Source organism: Aspergillus fijiensis, assembly GCF_003184825.1.
Source record: "Aspergillus fijiensis CBS 313.89 unplaced genomic scaffold BO72scaffold_73, whole genome shotgun sequence".
Lineage (NCBI taxonomy): Eukaryota > Fungi > Ascomycota > Eurotiomycetes > Eurotiales > Aspergillaceae > Aspergillus > Aspergillus fijiensis.
This window is the reverse complement of record NW_024469049.1, coordinates 49,160-67,408: the sequence shown is the minus strand read 5'-3', so window position 1 is coordinate 67,408 and position 18,249 is coordinate 49,160. Positions and strand designations below refer to the sequence as shown.

Here is an 18,249-nt window from a genome sequence, read left to right as displayed (position 1 = left end):
AGAAGGGCAAAAGGAAGGGAGGGTCGGAGAAGAGAGTTGACTCCGTTCCTCGTCAACCGGGCTCTCGGATCGCGTCTTCCCATTGTTCTTCATTCATACCTCGACTACGCCTCGACTGCAACACCTCCAATCCACGTGTATGGTAGGGACTCCATGCAACCATCTCGGAGAGACATGCCGGCTCGCATTGTTCTCCCTTATTAGAGACTGTATGAGTACGGAGTGTTGGCTGAAACCTTGACCAAGTCGGGCTTGTATCCACGCACCTCCTGTCTCCTATTCTAGGCTTTCTAGCCCATCTTCGATCGCTCATTCCGACCACTACTATTGTTGATCGACAATCTCCGGCTACCCCCTTCCGCAACCAGATACATCTCTGGTATCTTCCTCACCGTCTGAGCATTCCCCCTTCTCGCTCTCATTCTTTGTCCTCCTCATCTCACCCCAGTATCCGTGCACTCTGTTACCCCATATCTGTCCTTAGGGTCATCTTCTTTATACACCCTCTCCCACCTCTCCCGCCCTTCACCGCATCTCTCCTCCACTACTTGCTTTGTACAACTTTGCGTACAACCCAATCCTCGCCACTTATCCTCAGTTTTCCGCCTTGTCCGATTCGAATTCCATCAATCATCTTCAATATGCACAAACCATCGCTGGCTCAAATCGTGCACAGCGCACTGTTCCCACGGCCGCGTGCGAGCGACCCGGCAACATTCTCAGCTCATATCACCCGTAATCTGGTCCCAGAAGTCCGCGTTGAAACGTCCACTTTCTATGGATCGCTCGACTGCATCGAAGCTCAATATCCGGGACTAGACTACTCACATGGCCCTCACCGCATGAGGCTCAGCCGGTTTCCCTGGCACCGCAGACTGTTCCGGGCCTTCGATGAGTTGGGCCTGACAGAGGCGGAGATCTCGTCCCTCTGCCGCTGGGAGGGAACCAAGTCAGCTCGTGAGCGATATGAGATCGAGGAGGGTGTGAAGGTACGCGACACGACTGCAGATAGTATTCGACCCGCATCCCCTTCTCCTCTTCCGTCCGTCGAAGTGCACTACGAGGACGGCCCGGAACCCGCCAAAGAACCGGAACGCAGAGCAGAGATGCCGACCCCCGAAGTTCGCACCCCAAGCGACGTCATTGATGACCGCGGCATCGACTGTATCCTTGAAGAAACCGTCGAGGAAGATTACAGCGAGGATGAAATGGAAAGCTGCGGGGTGGAGCTGAACCATCGTCTACTGGCCGCAAGCGCTGCGCGCGAACAGGGTGCCAATGTACCACTGGACGAAGACTGGGAACAATGGTTGAAGGAAGCCGGGGAACGAGGAAGCTATACTGACGTGGTGAATGCAATTCGAATGGGTCAGCCCTTGGGATACCTATACGACATACCATCCTCGATGCCTCACATGGGTCGAGCAGGCATTCGCCCCTCCAGCTCGCTATCAGAGCCTTTCACACTACCATCGCCATCCACTTTGCTCGCTTCTCGACGAGCAGGAGGCCACACCCCCTCCCGAGCTGCTCGTTAGAAGAAGAGTATGCCACCAGAGGAAGAGAAGATTCTGATGTTGTTCTTTTGTTTTTCGGATTAGCGAATGGGCTTGGCTGTTCTGATCGATGCATTTTCAGCGCTCCGGTGGACAGGCGTCTTCAAGCGTTCTATTTCTCTTGACTGGTTGTTCATAGATCTCCTTGGTTTTTGTTCCTGGTGTGAATCTGCCCCTCAACAATGTTTAATACCCGGACCAACCTGCTACTTATGTTGGGCATAGATACTTATTGATTGTTGAGGATCATAGTTTAATTACAATATACACGATATTTGATAGACAGGAGGGTGGCCCAAGTGACTCTGAAAAATACAGTGTGTAGTCCATCGGGCGGAAAAGGTTCTCCGCGCCGCGCCTGAAGTTCCCCGCGACTCCCCGCGACTCCCAAAGTTCTCTTGCACCTCATCCTCCTTCCTTTTCCCGGCTTTAACCAATGTCGTTCTTCGCCCACTTTTTCGGAATCCGCGCTCGTTAAAAGGTGCTTGGATCTCTATGCAGGATGGGTTGAATTTCTGTATAATCCTTGCTTCTTAGCCATCCCCAACTCCTCATCCGACCACCCCCTGTTCTCCCCGCACCCAGTGTCATCATGATCAAAGCCATCTTCTACAGCAAGTTCGACACCCAAGAGGGTAAGCTAGCCTTGAGAAATTCAACTTGCTGGCAACGACTGATTTCGTCTAGGTCCTAAGGTCGTCCACCAGGTCCCAGACGGTGCTATCGTTCCCTCCGCCGCCGCGCCCTCGCAGCCCCCCTTCCTGACCTTCTCCGACATCTCCTTCTTCGTGATCCCTCGGCAAGAACTTTGCGGAAACCTGATTCAGGTTTGCACCAATGGCTACCGTATCCTGGGCTACCCGATCTGTATGAAGTCGCTCCGCTATGACCGCAACGAGTTCATCTTCAACTTCTGTGTGGTGCTGGCGGAAGAGGAGGATTTCAGCACCTACAAGAGTGTTGTGCAGAAGCTCGCGGATCTGATGCACGGATTGGAGGAACAGAATGGATTCTTGTCCAGAGATCATTCAAAATCCGGCGAAGGCAAGGTATATAGCTTGTGCGAGACTTTGATGGAGGACTTGAACAACTACTGCGAATGCATGATCCCTATCGGTACTTCTTGCCCCGCGCTTTACGCCGCATGCGTACTCCGACTGCACAGAGGGATGCTGACGGTCATCCAGACGAGCTGAATACCCTCAACATCAAACTTTTCCCAATCTATCCGGCTCCTCCGCCAGTCAAGGCCTGGCAGGTCCCGTTATTCACGGTCCGATATCAGACGTTCATGGATGAGAACTGGGATCTGACCATGCAACGTGTACGTCGCATTTTTCTAACCACCCCCAACATAGCATAAGCCTGACCAACGCTTCGTCCAGATCGTGCCCCACATCAACGGAGTCAACAGCGTACGGATCATCTCAATCCTAGCCGATACCGACTTCTCCCTAACCTGTCGAGCCATCCGGCACCTCCTATACTACGGGTGTCTCTTTCTGCTCGACATCTTCTCCTTCTCAGCGATCTATGCGCCTACCGCGCAGTTCAGCTCGACCATCGCCATGGACGAGGACATGCAACATGAATGTGCGCGTTACGTCAACACCTCCTTTGCCTCGCCCGTCACTGCCGCATCCGCCGCCCTCGCCGCCGGCTCCGACCCGGACGCCGTCTGGCCGCCGGTGGGCGACGTGCTCACCACCAGCAGCGCCAGCGTGACCGCGCCCAGCCGCACCCCAAGCCCGACCCTCCTCTCCAATGCCGTGATGGCCACCTCATCCAGCGTCACCGTCACCCCCAGCCCGGCCGCAGTAGCTGCCGCGGCCGCAACGTCCGTATCATCCGAGCCCAACCCTGGCACCTCCCAAACCCGTGGACCCTACGAGAACCGCCCGGTGGTAGACGGCGCCGGTCTGGTCTCGCTGTACGCCAGCCTCAAACAAGGCCAAAACGTCAAGCAATGGTACCTCCATCACAGCCGCGAACTCTCGCACATCGACATCCGCCGCTTCATCACCTTCGGCGTCATCAAGGGCTTCATCTACCGCGTGCACAAATACGCCGTCGCCACGGGCCAACCGGCCCCCCCACTCAAGGCCTCGGCCCTTTCCCACAATTACCACTACCACCACAACAACACCCAGAACAACCGCCACCACCACCACCATCAAAGCCCCGCAATCACCCCCGCAGGCGGGGGAACGCTCCAGATCCCCATCTCCAGCGGCCCCTCCTCGCGCGGCCCCGGCACGGGCACAAATTCCCCGTACGCGTCGAGCGCAGGCGACGAACCGGCGCCGATTGCACAGCACAGCCAGCACCAGCACCGCCAACACCATCACTCAGAAGGACGGGAGCACTCGACCTCCGTACACAGCGGAAGTCGTCCGGGGACGGTGGCGACACTCGACAACAACGAGGACGACGAGGACGAGGACGAGATCGACGACAAAACGCTCTCCAAGTATCTGGACGGGATGCATTGTTTCGATCAGATCTGCACGGAGCTTGAGATCAGCGAGCGCGAGCTCACGGCGCGGTTGAAGCGGTTCCCCGGCGAGGTGTTGATCATCCATCGGTGACCCGATCCTCGCGAGGGGGAGGGGATGTGGTTTGGTGGGAATGTATTGATACCCTGTGGTTTTAGATTATACGTCGTATGCAGTAGAGACCACGAAATCATAGACACTTTGCATAAAATAGTCACTAAGCTACAGCTAGCCTACAGTACCTCTCCCGCGAGGCTAGAGTTAAGCTATGATACGATGCTCCTAGCCATGTGCTTACTGACTGTAACTGAGCCTTGAGAATGTTTCTTCTATCAGCGAAGAGAATACGAACAACGCCCTCGTGAGCGACCCGGCTGACGCACAGTAAGCCACAGATTTCCATATACATAAAAAAAAAGAAAAGAAAGAAAAGACCCTCATCTCGCCCGCGTAATCATGTCATAACGCCCGACCCGAAATCCCGTAATATCCCGGAAAGGAAGGAAGTAAACTCGCTGCAAGCCCCATGACCCGGGAGAAAAGAGGAAAACCCAAATAATCGCGTCATCTGATAAGACAAGACCCCCCACCGTGATTCGCTCAGCGAAGCCCAAGATAGATAAGAAAAAGAGAATATACACCGAACATGCATACACCGACGTCATAAGCCTATGGTTATGATAATGGTAACGGAAGGAGCAAGAAAATTCTGCTTATTCCTGCTCGTCGTCCCACCCTTCCAGCTCGGCCTTCTCCAGCTCGGCCATCATGGCGGGCTCGAAGACCGTCTCCTCCCTGCCGGGCACGCTGGTCTTGCTCTCGCGGAAGACGGGGCCGATGCAGTCGCGCCAGCGCTTGCGGCGGTCCATCAGGGTGCGGGCGACGTCGCCGATGGCGGGGCGGCCGACGCCGGCGGCGCTGGCGACGTGGCCCCCCGCGCCGGCCCCGCCGGCCCCGCCGCCGCCGGGCCGGTGCTTGGCCTGGGAGCCCTTCTTGCTCTTGCCCAGGGTGCGGGTGCGCTTGAGGTAGGCCTGCTGGACCTGGGAGTCGAGGTCGTCGTGGATGGTCATGTACTCCTGGTGGGCCATGCGCTCGCGGGCGATGTCAAGGAGGCGGGTCTTGCGGGCGCTGTTGATGATCATCTGCTTCTTGAGCTCGCTCTGCAGCAGGCGCAGCCGCTGCGCGATGTCGTCGTCGTAGTGCGCGTCGTAGTCCGGGTTGTCCTCGGCCCCCAGGAACCCCACGTGCCGGAGCTCCGCCTTCAGGCGCTCGTCGAGCTGGGCGTGGTCGAGCTTGGCGGCGGGGGTCTTGAAGCCGTTGGGCGAGGCGTCCGGGAAGGCCGTGGCGGAGGCGAGGGGCTTGTTGTTGGCGTCGGCGTCGGCGGGGGCGCTGCTGCCGCTGCCGTTGGGGAGCGGCGGAGGCAGGGACGGATGGTCGAGGTCCATGGAGTCGCCGAAGCCGTTGAGGCCGTTCGTGGTCGTCGTGCCGTCCCCGTTGGTGGTGGTGGTGGTGGTGGTGTCGTCGGGACTGGAGCGGTGCTCGTAGCGGAGGAGGGAGTAGAGGCGGCTGACGAGGGGGCCGACGGACACTTTGTCGGTCTCGACCGTCTCATCCGTGACCTGGTCGATGTTGCCGCGGCCTTGGTTCAGCGGGAGACGCTCTTTGTCGCCGTTCGCTTGATCGCTGTTTCCGAGTCCGTCTTCTTCCGCCCACGTCTCCGCGTAGTGTTTCTTGCCGCGTCGGGGCATGATGAACGGGCTTGCTCGGTCGCCCTGGGGTTTGTTAGTTAGGGTGTCAATGACGCTGGGCGAGAGCGGAGATGTACCTTTTCCTTGAGAAATGCCATATCCTCTTCTGTCATCGGGCGGACGTAGGGGTCCACGTACGCGAGGAATGTATTGGCGCTGACTTGGTTCGTGGGCTTGGAGTTGCTAAAGTCGCGGTCGGGCGGTACCCCCGCCATCATGTGGCTCAGATCGCTGCGAGGGAAGCGGTTGACGCTGTAGATAAATTTCTTCTCCTCATCGGTCATATCCGGCGTGACCTCGCGAATGTGATAAATGGTCGGGTCATCGAATTTCAGTGGGTTGGGGCCGAACACCTGCACCTGGGGCACGGCCGGGGCGGGCTCGGGCTGGTGCGAGCTGGAGCTGTCGTCTGAATCCTCATCGGAACCTTCGCCTTGGGATCCCTTGGCGGCCTCAGCGGCCTCACGGGGGGATTTGGGCGAGAGGGAGGCATCGTCGGAGGCGGCGTTCTTGGACTTTTTGGAAGCTGGGGATGCGGCTGGTCAGGTCAGTGATGATGCTCGTAGCGACAGGAATGAGGGGGAGGGGGAAAGGCGAAAGAACTGCAAAGACTCACCTCCTTCGACTTTGGTCTCCGCGCCATCCTGTCGCGCCAGGCCATGCGCTCCATGGGCTAGAGGTCGATCCTCCTTGGAGCTGCTGCCTCGTTCCTTTCTCTTCTTGAGCTTGCCGCCCTTGAATACCTTCTCTTCATCCTCTTCGTCGGCTTCGCGCTTCATCTTCAGTCGGTCGCTGCCGCCGCCCTCGCGATCGCCCAACTCGGGCTCATCCGCCACTTCCTTGCGCTTCTGCGATAGCTCCCGGATGCCGGCATTGCACACGTCTCCGCGGGTCTCGGCCAGCTGACTGAGCGTCTTGAGGTGTTCCATCAACATTTCCAGCGACTTGGAATCGGGGATCGGCCCCACCCCGCCCATGCGTTCCAACAGCTCTCCATATTGTATCGAGGCGCTCATCATCAGCTTCGAGGCATCGTTGTCGAGGTAACTGTAGACGGGGCCGCCGGCGGTCGGGCCAGCACTGAAACTGGAGCTGGGGGTGGTGTTGCGACTGCGCGAGGGGCGCACCTCGCGATCACGCTCACGGTCCCGGTCCCGGTCGCGATCGCGGTCCCGGTCGCGACCTTTGCCCTTGCCTTTGTTGGCGGCGGGCATATTCGGATGGTGAGGTTATGGAGGTCGGTAGTGGAAAGCTGGGGTAGATGAGATGAGAACTGTCCGAGATCGGCGGGCTAGTGGTCCATAATGTTCCACTCGGGGTGTTGAAGCGTCGTTGTGTAGACGCTTGATTTGGAGGGCTAACCGATCAGTTTTGGTTGTTCGATTCTGTTGGCGAGGTGGGCTTGGTCTGTTGTGCCTGTGCCAGTCCCAGTTATCTGCCTGTTCCATCGTTCCTGGGGAAAGTGACAGCACGTGAGGGGAAGCAGCATGTGAGATCACGTGCTGTGACTTAGTCAGGAGCGGTGTTTTCACGTGACTGGGAAGATGATCTCGACTTTCCTCTTTAGGACTAGTTGTCTATCAGTGCTACTCCGCCCCTTAGATTAATCTTGATAGGCAACTGGAACTTGAGCTTGTTATTTACAAATTGTGTTTATATGTCACTATACTATCACCGTACTATAAGTATTTGGACAGGACAATTGTCAGTAGAAATGTGGCGCTCACCGGGTTGCAGGCTAAGCTGGCTCTTGCAAGAGTGGATGCAAATCCCTCCATCCGTACGCCGAACGCAAGAAGACCAGCATTGAGCTCTTCTGCTTTGGTATGGGAAGGCCAAATAGTACCCTATGGTACAAGCTGAAAAGACTCCCGAGTCCCAATCCAACTGTCAGAACAGGCAATAAGCATGTTTCTCCATGCTCTTGCATGGTTTGCATGCTTTGCCTACCTGTACACCGCTCTCCACCGCGGACCACAACCGTGGAGTCAACAACAATCCATCGTCATTCAATCTACCCATGATGTAGCCGCAAAGTTGCCAGCAAAGATCCTTAAAATCCATTTTGATGCTTGCATCGTGCAGAGAATGAGTCTCGCCCCCAATGCGACAATGGTCTGCATCATATTTCGGAGCCAGTCAGCCGCAGTCTCCCGCAAACGTCTGCTGCAAACAGGACCGATCGGCACCCAGGTCACCCAAATAACCGCAATGAACATAAACACGCAGACCTGAGGAGCTGAGACAGCCCAAGAACCTCGGAGCCCTGCATGACCTGTCCCTGCAGCTCTGCAGCTCTATGTCCGATGCAGTAGATTCAGCAGCAGCATTGCAATCCTGTCACTGACGGGCAAATCCGACCCATTTCCCTTAGTTACCCTACTGTCAGCATTCCTCCTGGCTATCGGCCTGGACACTGCTTGCATTCTTCCTCGTTCAGTGGCCAACATGGATACGAATCTCTTACGCCCCGCCTAGCCAAACCCGGCACACTATGCTGGCTGTGCTGGTTGTCTTTTAAGTCGCTGGCTCTCCCCTTCGAGTGGGCGGTAGGCCCCCATGCGATCGCCTTCATCATGAGTAAGTGTCTCAGCACCGGAGAAAGGTATGCATCCTAAGTAAGGGCTGCGGCTAATTCTCTTGCCCATAGCTGCCAAATCACTTACCACGTTCACGGAGGTCTTCTTTGCCAATCCGGGGCAAGCAACTAACGCAACACCGTCAGTGAATGTAGGTTTCCTGTCCGAGTTCCGAAAGACAGGGGAGGAAAGACTGACGGACGTCGACATGCTCGCAGAATAGCGCCGCGTTCTCCTTGAAGCTCGATCATACCGTACAGACACTGTCAAGAAAAGGCGCCCCTGGCAGAGGCCCAATCGAAGGATTTCTCTTCGTCCCCAGCCTCGATGCTGCCGACGCGTGCAACAATGCCACTGCTGCATACGTTCCTGCCAACGTGACTCGCCTCGACGATATCACCCCACTCGGGAACCGCAAAATCGGCCTGGCGCCCTGGATCAGTGTTGACTGCACGCGAGCGTTCCTCAATGCTTCACAAGACGCTGGAACCGATGCGCTTGTATTTTTCCAGCCCGATAGCAATGATTCCCAACCACCGCCGGCAAGAGATCCAACATGGTCCTTAGGGGATGAGGACGACTGGAAGAGCACAAACAAGTATCCGGTGTATGCGATACCCGGGCCGGCGGGTGTCACCCTGATGGAGAGGCTATCGTTGTACGGAACTGTGAACGACCCTGACGGTGGGTTTCAGTCCGATTACCAGTTGATTTCCGTGATTGATATAGGTGAGTCGTCCCTGCTGGGCGGTCTCGGGTAATTGGTCCTAATAACAAAAACCAGAAAGCACCAGCCAAACCATGCCTAGTCTCTGGGGCTTCATTCTAGCTATCTTGGGAACGATCCTTGTATTGAGTGTGGTTCTGCTCGTGTTCTACCAGCTCGTACAGAGGCGGCATCGACAGACCCTTCAACGGCGCATGGAGAGCGGGGACATAGATCCGGAGCATCTGGGGATGCATCAGCTACGGGTCCCACCGGATTATTTGGATACAATGCCAGTATATGTCTATGGAATCGAGACCAACGCTGATCACGACCACGGATCCGAGGAACGGCCCGCTAAAGATACAGCCCATTCGCATGCTCATCCCACCTCAATGGGATCTGCAGAAACGATCGTCGCCAACGTCAAAGCTGACCACCGTGACACTCCACCCCGATTCTCCTCAGAAACAATCATACCCAGGCCAGAAGCCGCCCGGTTGAAGGAAGTCGAAGGCAGAGCCGCATCCATTTACTCCTCCCGAAGCGGGAGCGGCACTTACTCCCCCCCGCGAGCAAATGACAGGTGGCAGAAACATCGACTAAGCCGATCACAGACGACCTGCGCGATCTGTCTGGACGACTATGTGTCGGGAGAGTCCACCGTGCGAGAACTACCGTGCGGACATATCTTCCATCCGGACTGCATCGACACTGCATTGACCCAGTCCAGCAGTCTGTGTCCACTGTGCAAGAAGAGTGTACTGCCAGTTGAGCGCTTTCCTGCGCCAGATATTCTGATGCAGATGGCAGGAAATTGAGAGGCGAAGTAAATCAAGACCCTTCCTCCAGTGTGCCATCATCGCCACGGTTCTTATTACAGAATGTGGGGCTCAAATAAGCGCTCAGGCACCAGCTTCGCTCGGTGAATCCTGGAACAACATTCAGCATAACTTCGGCTATCAGTGGATCACCTCGCATGGAACTGATGGCACTGAAACTTGCATATGACAACCTGGTATCGTCTGTTTCAATTGCCTACGAGTGCAATCCGCAATTTAATCAACACACTCCCCGCGACGTAAAGTACAGAGCTCTATGAACGAGAGACAAGGCTGCGCCGCGAAATGGACCAATAGCTCAACCTTTGCTTTGGTTTCGGCAACAAGAACTACGGAGCCATGAAGTCTGAGGTAGTGGCTTCACTATACCCAAACTGTTTTTACCATCTTGATGTCTAACAGTATTCTTCACACGACATACGCATCGACCTCGTGAGGGGCTTGTGCACCGTGAGTGCGGAAATAACAGCTCGGATCTATAACGAACACCAGTGGCGCGGCGGCTTCAACGTCCCGGGCCCAGGGTTGCCACGCCAACCTTCTCATCGAGTTTCCGCCCCTTCTAACAACCTAATCCAGATTATCCGTGGTCCAAGACTTGGAGTGGGACTCTCTGGAAACTTGGAGCTAGCTATAGTAGTGGTTGCAGGTCGCCGCAAGCTTACCCTTCCCGTGATTACTCCACTGGACTGGCTGAGTGGAGCATGGAGATGGGAACAGCTGGAGATTGTGAATCGGGGCGAAGACAATCTTGGGAGCGGGAGCAATGAAGGAAGGGCTTGTGTTTGCGCATTGGATGCTCAAGAGGATGGATCGATGGACACATGGTGCGAACGGAGGCTCTTTTCCAAAAGGCTGCAAGGCGTCGGAGTGCAGCCAAGTCTAAACACAATGCACCGCATCATGAAACATCCCTCATGCCCTGTTGTATGATTTGATTTGTAAGACCTCGAGGCATAGCAGAAACTAGGGGTACCCCTACCAGACATTACAACCAATACACACCCAATACTTTTCTCAACATACCAAGAACCCGCGAACCATCGTCTCCACTCCACACCACCTTCCAATGTAGACAGACATACGGGCCTAGCGATATTCATCTTCCCAAAGGGGGGCTTATCCCCCCCCCCTCTCCCGTCCTCATCATACACTCCATCATTTGTCTCTCGGCGAGAAAGCAAGACCGCTGCACCCTCAAACGAATAGCATAGCTCCTCCCATTGCCGAGCAGATCCAACCGCGCCATTCCAACGACGTCCGAACCGCCACCCAAACAGCGCCTGAAAAGCAAAACAGACCGCCCTGATCATTCGGGGCATCGAGAGATGGGAAATGGAGATGGAGCCTGAGTCATGCGCCTCGTATAAGTACTAACCAGGCTCTGGGAAGGCTGTAAAAGCCCGACACGACTTACACTGCGTCTCCTCTCTCTCCCCAAGGCCCCCCCCCCCCCCCCAAGCAGACAGTTGGGGTTCTTGTTTGATTCTCTGCCCCCCGCCTCGCTGCATCTGGGACAAAACAAATTAGCAGTAAGGCAGTGAGTGAGGCCACATGTCTACGATCCTGGTGCGCTGGTGCTGGTATGTCACACAGTGTCCACCGAAGCAGCGCACAAGGTATAGAAGATAGAAGAAGAACCAGAGGGAAGGGGGGGTTACGGGTTACCTTCGACAGCCAGGAAACACCCTCGTCTCGAACTGTGACACAGGCGAGTGTGCAGCAAATAACCTCACTCGTTGCATTGGAGTACCTGAGACTTTGATGCGACTCAGGACATTGTGACAAGCCAGTCAATAAATGCGGCCAACTAACTCCTCGCTTGACTGTACAGTATCAGGAAGCTCTTATCTTATCACGAATAAGCATCTTCAGCCCTTGGTACTGCATGTAGGCTACCTAGTAGAGATTCCTGGCGTACAGCGAACCACTAATACTGTACGTTGACTCGTCACAATGAACTACGTCTGCACATCAACACCCATCACCTAATTACAACATCAGTCAATTTAAGTCTTCGAAGAATCATAGTCTAACCTGCGGAAAGAAAAGCCATTTCTTATCACCCTCCCCATACATGATGAATGCATCTCCCCTTGTACCCTGAGCCTAACTAGTCACAGAAACGAAAAGAGACGCCTCCACAAAGCATAAATCACACAGAATAGGAAATGAAAAGGGAAAAGCTTCCACGGAAAAAGTAAACTTCCCTTGCAATCTGTCTGTTTTGTATCAAAGACAACTTGCATAAGCGTCTGAGAGCAGGAGAAGTTGACGTCGCAAGCCAAGGAAAGAACAGAAATAATACAATGAACGAGGAAACTGCCCCAAGCAGAATATCTTGACTTCATGGTCTTATCCCCGGTCCAGAGAAGAATGTCAAGTCACTGTGCTGTCAGGTCATCAAGGCCGAGTCTATTATTAAGTATCCGCACTAACGATATGTCATGATTCTTTCTTTTGATCCGTTGCGCATGATTTCTATCTCTTGTAAAGTCGCGTCAGGAAACGAGTGTACGAGTGTAAAAGCAGGGGAATAGTACTGGCGAAAAGAAAAAGAAGTAGAAAAACTCGGAACGAGCATGTGGAGTCCAGGTTGTGTACATGACAACCCCGAAAAGGTGGTCTCGAAGCAGAATTGCACATGTTGGGTCTCAAAGACCATGGTGAGATTCACAATATAATAGAGGTGGCAAATTGTTCTTCAATGTATTGCGACAAATCCACAATGTAGACTCATGAGAGTTGCGTTGCAATTTCAAGAATTGAGCGACAAGCCCTGGAATCGACTCATCCACTCATTTTGGGGATGCATACGGGAGGATCCAGCGCTTGCGCCAGTGCCTGCCGCGTAGTCGACATATCCCGAATCCAAGGGAGTATATCCGCTAGGTGAGTAAGGGGAGAAGGGATCCGGAGACGTGTGTCCCCCAAGGCCGGACTCTGGCGCCCGGGAGGACGGGCCGAGGGATTGATAGGGCTCGGCGTACGCACTGCGTAGCATGCCTAGCTGGCCATCTCGGCCAGCATCGTGGCCATCTCGGGCAGAGCCATACATTCTACCATCGTGCTGGTGCGAGCGATCTGTCTGCGTGTCATGACTGTAAGCCAAAGGGTTTGGGGCCTGAAGACCTGCACTTGGAGGCGTCACAAAAGAGGCAGGGTTGATGGCCGACATCCAGATCCGAGTTTTGTAGATCTTGAAGAGATCGGTCACCAGTGAGTTGAAGTTGATATAGGAATCGGCGAAGTAATAGAAGGTAAGCTTCTTCCAATCCCTACGAGAATTAGTATCAGGGGTACAGCGTTGGACAGGGTCGACTTACATCTGGAATTCAGCGTCCAAGATCTCCATGTTGAGCCGATGCTCTGCTACTTTCTGCTGACAGACGCGTTTGGCCTTGGCTTCGTTCCCTTCCTTGTCGCGCAGCGTCAAAATTTCATGGTTTTGGGCAAGCCTCTTGATCAACTTGGGTTTTATGTCGGCAGTGGAGTCTTGAATGCCATGCGAGCCGTGAGGGCCCATTCCGCCGATGGCGCTTCTGTTGTTCAGGCCCGGCACACTTCCAGGGGCGTTGACCACATTTGCGGCACCGTTCTGGCCCTGTCGAGAAAACATCATCAACCACTTATAATGATCTTCCGCATACTGTTGCTTGAGCTCCCGGGCTTTCTGCATCGACACATTGGCATGTTGAATGGTGCCAAGATCCGTTCCACGATCAGCTTCGACGATGACGAGGTCGCCTGGTTTCACCTGAAGTCCGGTGTCTTCTTGAATATAAAAAACATCTGCCCGATGACACTTGAATGTGACGATATACAGAAGCTGATTTTGATGCGCGAGACCCGGCTGGTGGCGTCCATAGGCGTTCGGCATTGTGTATGCTTGATGAAGGGAAGTCGCCATGGAAGGACCCTCGGCACTGCGGAGGGCCTGGTCGCGAGCGAAATAGGATTCTGCAAATCGTCGAGCTCGTAAATACTCTGACTCCATTTCATGCTCCTCGAAGCGAGGGGCCGCATGAAAATGTGGATACTCACGGTTCTGGCCTTGCAAATTAGACAGAGGGCCATCAAAGTCCTCTTCCCGGTCTCCCAGTCCTGATCTTGTGCTCGCGGCTGCCTGTGGCTCGCCCGAGATGGAACCATGCCGAATGGGTATATCCGCAAATGAATGGCGTCGGCTCTGAGGGATCTCGGAAAAGCTACCAAATCCGAGGGAGGTCTGCCAATGAGCCTTGCGAACGTTCTCCAGAGCACGATTCTCGTAGTTGGGGAACTGTTTCTCCAAGTTGATCGAATGTTCGGACATTCTCCGGCGGGGACCGCCATGGAGGTTGTTGTAGCCAGGGATGTCCCCAACTTCGTCCAAATCCTCCACGGCAAGATCGGTCTCTTCCGGGACACTGCCGCGAATGCGATGCAAGTTGTGAAGACCGCTTCCGATCGCATAGCCACTAGCCGCGGATGTTGTGGACATGGCACGGTCTCTAAAAGAGTTGTCGATTTGGCCAGCGGCTTGACGCAAGAGAGCGTTCTCCCTCGCAAGCTGTTCGATTGTGCGGGCTTGGTTGGCGGCATAGTTGCTGAAACTACCATCCGAGCCATCCGGACTTCCAGTCTCGTCGTCTTCGTCTTCGCGCACACGTCCGAGAGTAGCAGGATCGTGGCCAAGCTCGCCAAGAAGGCTGGGACGAGACGACCGGTGTTGGAGGGAGGTGTATTGGCCGCCATTGCGGGCTCGTCCACCAGAGTAGGGAGAGGCCGACTTATTCGCCACGAGACTCAGGAACTCAGGATCTAACTGGCCGACGGAATAGGACTGTGAGCGGTAAGTCTTGGGAGTCGGATGGAGAGGAATCGAGAACGGAATTGCAGCCTCTCCAGCGGTTGTACGAGTAGGGCTCAGTAGCTCCTCCGTGAAGTAGTTACTGGCGGTGGATGGATTAGACATAGTCGGGGAAGGTATGATCTCGGTAAGGCGGGGCGGTGGCTCTTTTCGAGACTCGGTATTCCAGATACCAGTGCCCCAGGCAAAGGTACTATTCCCAACATTGTTCCAGCCCATGGAGCTACCAATCCCAGGACTCGTGCTGCTCGGCCATCCCGCTTGGTCGGTAGCTGGGCTGCTTGGGTTGGAGGCGCCAGAAGACAGAGGAAGGCCGGTCAGGGAGGCTTTCCGAGGAGCAATAGCAGGAACTTCATTCAGCCAAGAGGTACGACGAACAGGCTTCGCTGTTGGGGCAGTCGTAGGCGCAATAATATTGTGGGAATGATCTCCATCATCATCTGAAGAAGCGAGAGCTTCTGAATCTGGAGTTGAGCGACGAACACCAAGGTGGGTCTTCTCCAGTCGAGCAGAGACATTGTTTGTCGGCGGTGGAGAGGAGACCGACTTAGGGGTCTGAGGGGTGGGTTTGGTCGATTGTGCAGCCATGATTTCTTATTTTCTGTAGGCCTGTGTTAGACGTAAGGACCGGTTGCCGTCTGATGAGCAATGCGACAGGACGAGACGAGCACTGCGCATCGAGTTTCAATTAGCAGGTTACAACATCGCCTGAGCTCAAAGGATTTGAATGCTCTAATTGGACAGAATGAGACGGAGTTGAATGAACAAATTGGTAGGAAGAGCGGACGGTCATTTGATTACTTGCAGCGACCGTTCACGACATTGGTGCAAGTGAATACGAACGAATGCAACTTACCAAAGTTGATTAAACTGACGTCAGGGAGCAAGGGATATTGGCCCCCGCAATGAAAAAGTGTGGGGTATGTCCCTAATCGAGCGTTAGTCGAAGGCGAAATAAATGGATGAGATCTGTAGTCACCTGAACTGGGCTGGGACTCGCTTCGGATAAAAAGTAAATACAAATTCGCCCAACTCTATTAGGAGCACAAATATTCTGCCCGGAAATACTAGCTCTCGCGAAGAATAGACAAGGCCGACCTCCTGTTCTGTCGCATAACTAATTAGTGAAGTCTGTTTTGACGACAGGCTATGAATAACCCATCCATGGCAAAATCCATCGTAGAAGGAGTGATGAGTTAGGTGAACAGAGACTGAGGGAAAGAAGGTCTTCGATGAAATGTGGGCGACATGAATGGGAAGTCAAGAGAGTAAGACTATAGGTGAAGCTCATGTAAGCTGGGGAGCAGCTGCCGGTGGCGAATCTGGAACCCATTGAACCGGGCAACCACTTTTGAGATGTCCCCACTTCATAAGTGATGACCGATCGAATAGGCCCGAATGCAAGCTTCACTCTCAGCTCCTGTGTTGTGAATAGAATCAAATCGTATGCTCGGGTACATCAGTGCGATCCTCTTTTACTGTGCTGTCCAGACAAAGCTTCACAGTGAACAGTTGGAGGACAAACCCCATACACTGAGAGCGGAACACTTGCAGTGTTGAGGATGCGCAAACACAGCCGTCCATTGAACGCCAGAGTCTGGATCTCACAAAAAGAAACAGACCGACATACACCGGTATGATCGTGATATGCATAGAAGAAAAAACAGAGAGAAAAACAGAAAAAAAAAAAAAGAAAAAAGGAAGCCATCTCATGCGCAGATGGCACGCGATGGCGATTCTTGCGAACCTTGGCAACATACCTTGGAGTTCAATAAGCCCAAATTCAATTCGAGACCGAAACCCGTATCACTGACTGTCCCAGACAAAAGTAAATCGCAATGATTCGTGATCGCGTCTGTTGGCGCATCCCTCATGATGAGCACATACCCGAGACAATGGACGTATTCGACTTACCAATCTATGTAGAAAACTGAACTTTTCTTTATTTCTATCCAATAAAAGCAACGCAGCAATTCCCCGACCGGATTGTTGTTTCAATGATAATGTAGAAATCGTGTTTCGGATGAAGCGACCAGGCTTCAGTCTAGACGAAGAGGATGATGTGTAAATCGGTGCTGTGCGACCGGTTGCAAGAGGAGAAAGGATGTATGTCGCAAGTCGCACGGGACGGATCGACGGATGTTTTTTTAATATGTGCTTGTTTGCCGCTGGAGATGCGTTCGCAGTCTGAAGTTGGGCTATAGTTCTGGCCGTGGCGCGAATCTGGTCTATGTGGAGGGTGAGCCTCGAGTCGCGACGGGAAGTACCACCAGGTGCGCGAGATCGGGGATAGGTAGTATGACCATAGACGAATGACGTTGGAAAGCAAACTGGCTCCGGTAGTTCTGGGCAGATTGCCTTAGGAGCAGCGCATTTTGAAACTGATCACGGCAGCGAGGAAGCGGCAGGCGTGGGAATTGTAGAAAAGGAACTGTTTTCTGACTCCGCTTGAATTAGCACGGTTTGAAGGAACGAAGGAACGGTCCATGGGTCTGGTGAAGTGAATGGAGGGAGAGAAAGAATGACGGAGGAGATGGTGATGGTGAACGACGTACCGAGCGCCGAGCGGCGTAAATTGCACAGACGTTTGGAGGGGATAAAGTGGGAAAGCGGGCTTCTGCAACGTTGCTTGATCGATGACGATCGTCGGGGGGGAATGTGTGGAGTGAGGTGGTGGTGGTGTGACCGGAGGTACCTTATCGTTCAGGGCGGGAGGGGGAATCAGAAAAGGGAAGATTGAAGGGCAACCAGTTGGGTGTCAAGTATAAGTAAGAAAGGGGGAGAGAGGGGAAGAGGAAGAGAGATAGATGTAAGAAAGAAAGAGGAAGAGAAGGAGATGTGGGAATTATCAGGGTAGAAGAAAAAAGAGGAGAAGGGAAGAGAGGTTGTACAGTCGTAAGTTGCGTAAGTCGCGAGTGGGTTGGGGTCAGGATGCGAAGGGGAGAATAATGCAAGCTAAAGGGAGGAGGAGGGAGAGCTTCTTCGTTCGACTTGAAATGAACCTCAGGCCACTTGGACTGGAACACGAAAGGAGGAGGCGACGGCGGGCGGAGGAAGAGAAGGAGGAAGACGAGAGGACGAGCCACGGGTCGAGGGGGAACAGCCCAGCAGAAAGTGGCGCAAAGTGAGTGGTCAAGAAGCAGCTAAAACTGCTAACTACTAGAGGCCGGAGGGAGTTTAGTTTAGTTCAAGAGTCAAGTCAGGGTAGGGATGGATGGGTGAATGGGTGAATGATGAGATGAGATGAGATGAGATGGGATGGGATGGGATGGGATGGGATTGTCCTTTTGCTCCTTCCTTATGTCTACTCATCGGTTCGCTTAATTGTCTATTCTCTTTTGCTTTCTTTTCTTTCTTTCTCTTTTGCCATTTAACTTACAGCTTACTCTACCACAGTCGTCATTCTACAATTCAGATCTGGTACCATTATATGATATACCTTCTTCCTGCCTCGGTCGCGATCTCATTTCG

At 53.9% G+C, this 18,249-nt stretch overlaps 4 protein-coding genes across 4 annotated transcripts; 2 read left to right on the top strand and 2 right to left on the bottom strand.

Annotated features, from left to right (window-relative positions):
• Positions 1-641: 641 nt before the first annotated feature.
• BO72DRAFT_472322 (nitrogen permease regulating protein NPR2) lies at positions 642-4,144 on the top strand (the record flags this gene model as incomplete). The annotated part of the gene is made up of 6 exons (XM_040947132.1): positions 642-1,419; positions 1,843-1,846; positions 2,094-2,191; positions 2,244-2,672; positions 2,744-2,880; positions 2,942-4,144. The coding sequence occupies 6 exons, from the start codon at positions 642-644 to the stop codon at positions 4,142-4,144; spliced, it is 2,649 nt and encodes an 882-aa protein (XP_040796591.1).
• A 219-nt stretch (positions 4,145-4,363) lies between these two features.
• Positions 4,364-7,226, bottom strand: BO72DRAFT_489664 (histone acetyltransferase NGG1). Its single transcript, XM_040948102.1, has 3 exons — positions 6,416-7,226; positions 5,877-6,337; positions 4,364-5,823 (listed from the first exon to the last, which is right to left on the bottom strand). Exons 1-3 carry the CDS (start codon positions 7,011-7,013, stop codon positions 4,765-4,767), a joined length of 2,118 nt encoding a protein of 705 aa, XP_040796590.1. The 5' UTR covers positions 7,014-7,226; the 3' UTR covers positions 4,364-4,764.
• A 979-nt stretch (positions 7,227-8,205) lies between these two features.
• On the top strand, positions 8,206-10,316 carry BO72DRAFT_270792 (RING-H2 finger protein). Its single transcript, XM_040940200.1, has 4 exons — positions 8,206-8,379; positions 8,450-8,529; positions 8,597-9,107; positions 9,163-10,316. Exons 1-4 carry the CDS (start codon positions 8,376-8,378, stop codon positions 9,903-9,905), a joined length of 1,338 nt encoding a protein of 445 aa, XP_040796589.1. The 5' UTR covers positions 8,206-8,375; the 3' UTR covers positions 9,906-10,316.
• Positions 10,317-12,480: 2,164 nt separating this feature from the next.
• On the bottom strand, positions 12,481-15,649 carry BO72DRAFT_270683 (PSP1 family protein). Its single transcript, XM_040940199.1, has 2 exons — positions 13,253-15,649; positions 12,481-13,204 (listed from the first exon to the last, which is right to left on the bottom strand). Exons 1-2 carry the CDS (start codon positions 15,364-15,366, stop codon positions 12,685-12,687), a joined length of 2,634 nt encoding a protein of 877 aa, XP_040796588.1. The 5' UTR covers positions 15,367-15,649; the 3' UTR covers positions 12,481-12,684.
• Positions 15,650-18,249: the final 2,600 nt, after the last annotated feature.